This window comes from Primulina huaijiensis, chromosome 9 (genome assembly GCF_012295235.1).
Source record: "Primulina huaijiensis isolate GDHJ02 chromosome 9, ASM1229523v2, whole genome shotgun sequence".
Taxonomy (NCBI): Eukaryota; Viridiplantae; Streptophyta; class Magnoliopsida; order Lamiales; family Gesneriaceae; genus Primulina; species Primulina huaijiensis.
Window position 1 is genome coordinate 15846634 of NC_133314.1, and position 8112 is coordinate 15854745.

General features: G+C 35.0%; 1 protein-coding gene across 3 annotated transcripts; it reads left to right on the plus strand.

The window, feature by feature from the left end:
• The first annotated feature begins 256 nt into the window (after nt 1-256).
• LOC140984792 (transcription factor GTE6-like) lies at nt 257-7539 on the plus strand. 3 transcript variants are annotated; one of them, XM_073452417.1, is made up of 9 exons: nt 257-379; nt 466-591; nt 904-1119; nt 3494-3571; nt 3959-4183; nt 4424-4522; nt 5036-5094; nt 6509-6659; nt 6914-7539. In XM_073452417.1, the coding sequence occupies exons 2-9, from the start codon at nt 466-468 to the stop codon at nt 7121-7123; spliced, it is 1164 nt and encodes a 387-aa protein (XP_073308518.1). In that variant the 5' UTR covers nt 257-379; the 3' UTR covers nt 7124-7539. The 3 variants fall into 3 exon arrangements, with proteins under 3 accessions (XP_073308518.1, XP_073308517.1, XP_073308516.1); XM_073452416.1 differs by having other exon boundaries at nt 271-387; XM_073452415.1 differs by having other exon boundaries at nt 282-294; nt 342-591.
• The last annotated feature ends 573 nt before the right edge of the window (nt 7540-8112 follow it).

Here is an 8112-nt window from a genome sequence, read left to right on the forward strand (position 1 = left end):
ATTTTACTCATGGACCTTTTGAAGATGTACATGATTTTTTACTATCCTTTCTGTGTTGTTGTACAACTTTTCGAGCTATGGTTCGAACAATTCGAACCGAACTCGAATTCATATTGAAAATAAACCAAAATTAGCTGTATTTTCGAACTTCGAATGGATTATACGTTTCAGCCACTTGGTTGTAGGAGAGATGAGTCGCAAGTGTGGGAAGAGCAGCCAAATAAAGTTCATGAAAAAAATTGCGATAGTAGCCCAACAAAGCCCAAGAGACAGTTAGCAGCCCAAGAGAGGACGTCGGCTTTCTCACCGCCGCAGCACACCCCAGTGTTTTTCAGGATCCATCGGCTTTCTGACCGCCGCAGCAAACCTTAGTGTTTCGGTCAATCCGTAATCGATTCTGCTCTATCTTTATTAATCCAAAACAGTTCTGAATCTTCAACAATTGGATTCTCTGCCTAATTTCAGATGGAATTAGTGAATGTGTCAGATGAGAATGTTACAAATGTGGCATTCAGAAACATGGAAGGTAAAGCTGCTCAAGTGGATGATTTTAATCCTAAAGTAGATGATCTGTTTGTTAAGGTTGACAAGGTATGCATCTGCACGATTCCCCTTGGTCTTAAATTAGTTTCAGTACTTTTACCTTTGAAGACTTACCAGCTCCCCTCCCCCATCAAATGTTCTTAGTAATGTTGCAAGCTATATGATTAAACTATCTAAATCTTGTCACACGTTTTTATGCACATTTCTGCAATTATGATAACTAGCGACTGGTAGATTTGATGATAAAATCCCCAGAATTTGTATTCGCAAACTTTGCCTGATTCTACGTATTATGCATTTTGTTCCACTGCTTTTATAGTAGTTGGTATTTTCTTTTTTAATTTCTGTTTTGACTTGCAGCTTGAGCAAAGAGTGAATGAAATCGAGCAATTTTACTTATATGCGAAAATAAAGGAACCAAACACTTGTAGAAGTGCCTCTATTTTGAAGGACAAAGAAAAGGAGAAACATATACCCAGCATGAAGAAGCTACATCAGGATGCTTCACGTAGAGAAGCAGCAGCTGCAAAGAGAATGCAAGAGCTCGTGCGCCACTTTGGAACCATCTTTCGTCAGGCAGGTCTACATGATAATATGTTGACATTATTACATGTCTACGCAAACCAACCTCCAGCAGAAAAAAATTTATATTCAGCTGATGTTTTGACTTTTGGGTACATTGAATTGGTATCAAGATTTGTCTTTCCCTAATTAGAGTGCATTTTTTTAGTTGATTAACATATGACCCATTCTTATTTTTTTAAAACAAGCCAGTTGTCAAATTTTGTTGCATTATACCCTGTTCATGCCAATTTGTTGCTTTGATGAGAAATCCACATAATAGTGATGTCGATCTTCTAACACCAGTTTGTCAGTTGCCCCTCACTAAAGAGATTGTAGGAATTTGTGCTGGTAAGGACAGTTACTTATAGTCTGATATGCCCATGCTATACAAATTCTAGGTTGGATACTGTTATCATGTATGCTTGTAGAGTTTGTGTGATTACATTGAGCACCCTCTATGATGATCTCATGATCGGTAATGCAGAACTAATTTGATGTTGTTAAAACTTTAGAAAGTTTTATAATCACTTCGAAGGTTGTGGTCATTTAGGGAACGGAAATGCTTTAAAATGATATGATGATGGGATGAAATATCCAAATTGAAACATGAAAAAGTAATTTTTGGACTTTCAAAGTTTGAGTTATGAATAATAAATATTGAATGGATTTCATGGACACATCAAAGGATTTCTCTTTTACTTTGTATACTATTATAACATTCGTTCTCTTGATAAAACATTGATTATCAGTTTGGAGGGCTGGAAGCAAAATTTTATTTTCCGTTTTCTCCTTTTTATGTTCTTGCTCCTTTTGATTCTCTGCTGGCTGTGAAGGGGGACACATATTTTTCCTGGTTTTGTCCTGAAATCATACTGCTGTAACATTCGTTCTCTTGGTGAAACATTGATTATCAGTTGGGAGGGGATGGAAGCAAAAATTTATTCACTTTTTCTCGTTTTAACGTTCTTGCTCCTTTTTGTTCACTGCTTGCTTTTAGGGGGGGACATATTTTTCCTGGTTTTGTCCTGAAATTATCCTTCTATATTTGTATGCTTTTAGGAATAATGCCATATTCTTTTCTCTTCTTGAGGATTTTACTTTATTGCGAAGTTCTAAAATTCGACCAGCGCCTAGGCCACCTAGGCAGGGATTAGGTGCCGCTAGGCGGATTCCACGATGTTAATATAATAAGATGAAGTTTAGCGTACTAGGGCATGCCAACAAATCGCATTTTTTCTTAGACTTTGATTTAAGGCCTATAAAAAATTATGTTTCTTTTTTTAATTGGGATTTTAATTTAAATTTAAAAATTAAAAGCTCAAACGACTTTTTTTTAAAGAGGTTTTCGGGCGCCTAGGCCGGCCTAGGCGTCCTTGCTGCCTAGGCTGGCCAACTGGCATTCTTTTTCGGTGTGGTTCGGCCGGCGCCTATGCTGAAATTTATAACACTGCTTTATTGTATCGTAACAGTTTATTTATTCCTGTTTTCTTTGGTGAACTTATGGTATGATGTTAGGATGCTGGTTGCTGGCCACATAGAATAAGAAATATTGCAGGAACAATGATCGATCAAACACAAGCAAAAATGCTGAAATATATGATATAGTATTATGAAGGTATTTCCCAGAGATGATTCTCTGTACAAGCAAGATAAATGCTCCCCTAGCTACAGCTAGTAACACTAACAATGACAAAAGAAAATAACTAGCTCCCCCTTGCCCATTCTTCTCCCTCTTATTCTCCCCCTTGTCACGTGCAACTCTCTTCTACCTTCTAGAATAAACTCAAGCGAAAATGGGCCTCTCTTGATTTGTATGGCCCATATCTTCTAAGCCCGTATCATATGACAAAAAATAGGCTATGTGCTTTTATTAGATCGTCTCCGATGGATTTCTAACAAACATAATATTTTTTTTAAAAATTAAACATTGTTTGGGAAGGCTTAAGATCTGAATTATGAGCATCTATTAGCGAAATTGGCATCACTATTGCACCAGGAAATGAAAATCATATTAAGAAAAAGCTTTTTCTGCCCCTGTAAATATTATCCCCAGAGTGATAGATGTGGTATCCGAAGGATTTCTCACGAACATAATTTTTTTTCAAAAATTAAACATTGCTTGGGAAGGATGAAGATCTCAATTGTGAGCATTTATTAGCGAAATTGACATCACTATCACACTAGGAAATGAAAATCATATTAAGTAAAAGCTTTTTCTGTCCCAGTAGCCCGCAAAATATTATCCCCATAGTGCTTGATGTGGTATCCTTTACTTGACGATGTTCTATATTTCGAACTTTTACTTCTATTGACCCTGAGATTTTTGTTTTTTTGTTAACGGCTACCTCAGCATTAAAATGATCTGTCATATTGACTAATCTTTCAGATCACGCAGCACAAGTGGGCATGGCCATTTATGCAACCAGTTGATGTTGAAGGACTTGGGTTGGATGACTACTATCAGGTAAGAATTTTTCTCCTTATTTTCAACATTAACAAGCCCTTCAAAAACTCGTTTGTCTTTTTATATTTTTGAAATCTTTTATTTTTTCACATTTTTAAACAAATGAATTACAGAAGTTTCTTTTTACCCTTTTCTACATTAGTGACACATTCAATCTCCATCTTCACTCATTTCTCACATCAACATTGAAAGCATGTTAATCAAACACCATTTTAGTACTTCTCCAGTCTCCACTAACGTATCTTTGAGTTCTAAAAAGAAAATGAGATTGAAAAATCGTAAGCTCAACCAAATTTAGCATTGGTTTTAGGTATTCATTTGTCTAGAACTGTTGCATTAAATGTTTATTTGCATGCTTTGATTGATTTGCTTAATGTTGTTTATCAGATTATTGACAGACCGATGGACTTCAGTACAATAAAAAATCAAATGGAGGCCAAGGATGGTACTGGATATAAGCATATTCGTGAGATATGTTCTGATGTGAGGCTGGTTTTTAAAAATGCGATGAAATACAATGATGAAAAGAGTGATGTTCATGTTATGGCCAAAGTCTTGCTGGAAAAATTTGAGGAGAAGTGGCTGCAGATATTGCCAAAAGTTGTTGAAGAGGTAAGGTACCGAGTTTATACTTTTTTAAAATTTAAACAACACGTACCGGAATGGGGATAAGATAGGATCACTGCTGTTAGATTAGAGATTAGATAGAAAGTATATAGAAGAGTGGGCCTGGGCCCATATCTCAATGAATATACTTGCATTCCATCTGTTAATCCCGCATCCCCATACCCCAAGCAACCTACTCATCAAATATTGTGGAGATGCTTATATATTTTAACCTCTCTAATACAGGAAGAAAAACGAGAAGCAGAGGAAGCTGAAGCACAAATGAACATTCAGCTAGCTCAGGAGGCAGCTTATGCGAAGTTGGCCAGGGATATAAATAATGAGGTTTGGTCCAATGCTGCAACCACTCTTTCAACCCCGAAAAGAGATTATATGATGGCCTATAATTAATGTTAAATCAGATATAATGAAACTATTGAATGATAATAATATCTTTCATTCAAAGAATCAAACTATTTCTAGAACTTAGTGAAAAGAAATGACACAATCCCTATAGAACTAAGAATTGGCCCTCTGCAAGAGAATATTTCCCGTCTCTTGCACTTGCTTGTCATACTGAAACAAACAAATGAATACCCTATTCTAACCAACTCTTCCTGCTTTTATTCTTTCCCCCTTTTAGGCATGTGGTCTTCTGGTATACATCTTGTAATCTGTTCCCCTTAAATGGTATGAGCTTTCATTCCCGAACTCACCTCTCATCTTGAGTGATCTGGGTTCATAACATTTAATTGCTAGTTCCACTAACAACATATTGAGCTAAAGAAATAATCTGGAAATTTGTGGCATTACCCTTACTCATGAGTGATTGGATAGTTGGTATGTGTCTTGTTTCAGCTTTATGAGGTTGATATACATATTGAAGAGCTCAGGGAGAAGGTGATTAAAAAGTGCAGGTTGGTTATTTGGTTTTTGTTTTTTCTTTTTGCACTATAACTTATTTCGGCATATGTTCACTCTTCTGTCGCCAATAAAAATAAGCTGGCTGTTCTGTCTGATTTATGTCTAGCTGCCTTGATTTTCAGTATCTGTGCAGAAGAGCCCTGAGTAAACATGACCAAAAACAAAAGAATATCTAGGAGTCTCGATGTAACTAGGAGCCTATCCAGCACCAGTGTCTACTCATTAAACTAATGATGTGTTTATATTTATGGTTGTTTGGTGCTCTTCTGAAGCTGCTGATGTCATTCCATGAAACAATATTTATATCCGAGAGTGCTGGTATTCGAGTATGATGCCTCTCCCTTGCTGAATGACTGATAAACTGTGCTGATAAGTGCTATGTCCCACCTACCCAGACTAGATACAGTTGTGACTGTCACAACATACCTCGAGTACCTGAAGCCTATTCAAACGATATTGAGTATGTAGTAAACATGAAGCTTGAAAGAGTAGTTGGAAATTAAAAATGTTTTGACCCAACCCACAAAGCATCAGCTCTAACCTACGCACTGCTACAAGCTTATATTCAATCCCACAAGCAATTGTGAACTAATATGTGTGCTTGGGAGGATTTTGCTTATAACTGAATAGGCTTTTAGTTTGGGCTAATCTGTCAGATTTTTGAGGCCTAAAATTGTTCTTTGTTGAGAGTTAACACAACATAAAGGGTGACCGAGAAGGGATTTTATCAGATCAGTGTCGAGAATATTGCCAATGCGAATGTTATGTTCTACATGGGATCAATCTACAAGCAACATTGGTTCAATTAACATTCAAAAACATTAGGTAGTGCTCGGAGGAATGACTTTGATTTGGAGAGACTTCATTTGATTTGGCTACATAAATTAATAATGAGTGGATTTGAAATTCACTCAACATAAATTAATCCGATCAATCAAATTGATTTGAAATCTATGGGTTAAAATCCCTCAATTCAAGTACACTCTTAGTTAATTTAAAGAGTGCTTCTGAATTTCGTTAACGACTGGGGGGTACACAATCTCTTTTTGAAGTTTGCTCTCCTCTCCCCCAAATTAATAAATAGTAGCCGTATGCTTGTTTAAACGAGATTGTGATTGTGTAATTGTTTAAACGAGATTGTGATTGTGTAATTATTTTAGATTCAGCTGTAATTGTTGTCAACTTTGCACTTGGCTGTCCATGTCTCCGGCTCTCTGCCTGCTTGATGTGAGTGTCAATGTTTGATTGTTGCACTTTACATTCATGATTTAGCACTACGCTATAGGTATTTGCTTTGTTTGCACATAGAGGTTTAATTTGCTTGCAGGTGTGTATTAATAATCAAGCAAACATTATTTTTATTGACTTTATTCATGTTTTAGTCTATGTTTGAACATACAACTGCAGGAAAATATCTACTATGGAGAAAAGAAAGATAGGGCTTGCTGTTGCCCAATTATGTCCCGAAAATTTAAGTAAGGCACTCGAGATAGTCGCACTAAATAACCCGAACTTTCAAGCCACGGCTGAAGAGGTGGAGCTTGACATAAATGCTCAGGTTTTTATTAACCTTGTACTATTTATACTCTACAGTATCGTTTGATTCGTTGAAAAGATAATAAAGGATGAAGATGATAAATTGAAAGATATAGATAACAGAAGAATATATAACTCCAATTATTTTAGAACTCATGCTAAACGCTAAGTGAGACAAGGATGTGGAAACAATCAATATGTTATTATTCGCACCAAATAGTACTTTCTAGTGTCTTTGAAAACATCCTAATGCTCTCTTGTATATATTGGATACAGAGTGAATCCACATTGTGGAGACTGAAATATTTTGTGAAGGATGTGTTGAAGGTTAAGTGCAAGAGTTCAAGCAAGGATGATAACAATGATATCACTTCTCGAGAAGCTGCTAACCACCACGAGAACAATATAGTCTCCAAACGTAAAAGAGAGATATGTGATGCTCTTGCCAAGACTGCAAAGAAACGTAAGAAAAAGTCCTCACCTTAATTCGTATCAAGCTGAGTTTTCTCTCCTTTTTTTCTTCTGATTAGAATAAATTTCAAGCGACGAAGGGCCATTGATAGACAATAGATTTTTGGGAGAGTAGTTTTGCATCAAAACATAGAAATAACTGGTGATTTGTATGTCATAGCTTAAGCATAAAGTTTCCATCACTTATATGGTATTCCTGATCTAGCAAGGAGTCGAAGTTTATCCCGAACTTCAAGTCAAATCTAGGAGTATTCCTCTATGTCAAAGATTATTTGACATAATGTTTGTAAACTTGTAATTTCATTACCATAATATGAAGTATTTTTAGTAATCCCATCACATTAAAAGTTCCTATTTTTGTCTGGACTTTGATTCGATGGTCAGAGTTCTTGTACTACCGTTGCTTCTATCTTGACTTTAACCTTTTTCTATTTATTGTTTCTCAAAAATTGATTATTTTTTTTAGATTTTTTATGGAACTTGCAAGTTTTATTAATCTTATCCGTACATGATTAATTTATTGACGTAAAATTTTTCTATTTTATGTAGATTTACCATAGGTGCAATACTTTTGTCCCGAGTTGAAAAGAAAATGAAGCTCTAAAAACGGACATAAGTAAAAAAATTATGATTATGGATTTTTCTTTTACGAAATTTGAGTTTTTTTTTTTTTAAAAGAAAACATGCATAATAATTTTTTTTAAAGAAAAAATCCGTAATCATTTTTCTAAATATTTACTAACATTATCTTATAATGACTTGTAATAGGCTTATAGTATTTGGATTAACTATTTTCATAATGAGATGATGAAAAAGATGACGAATGGAATAAAGTAGAAATAGAATTAACTTTAGAATCAAATAATAAATGGAATAGATTGACAGATTTATTCTATTCAAATAATTAGCACAGGAAAATTAAAACATAAATTAAATGAAAATACTTTATCTGTGAAATAATTTTTTAATTAATTTCAAAATAATAACTCAAAAATGTTTATTAT

Excerpts from the sequence above, each read along its gene's own strand:
- LOC140984792 (XM_073452417.1), top strand. The coding sequence starts at position 466 with ATGGAATTAGTGAATGTGTCAGATGAGAATGTTACAAATGTGGCATTC. Across the intron at positions 592-903 it reads TGTTTGTTAAGGTTGACAAG|CTTGAGCAAAGAGTGAATGA; the intron begins GTATGCATCTGC and ends TTTGACTTGCAG. Across the intron at positions 4,184-4,423 it reads TGCCAAAAGTTGTTGAAGAG|GAAGAAAAACGAGAAGCAGA; the intron begins GTAAGGTACCGA and ends TCTCTAATACAG.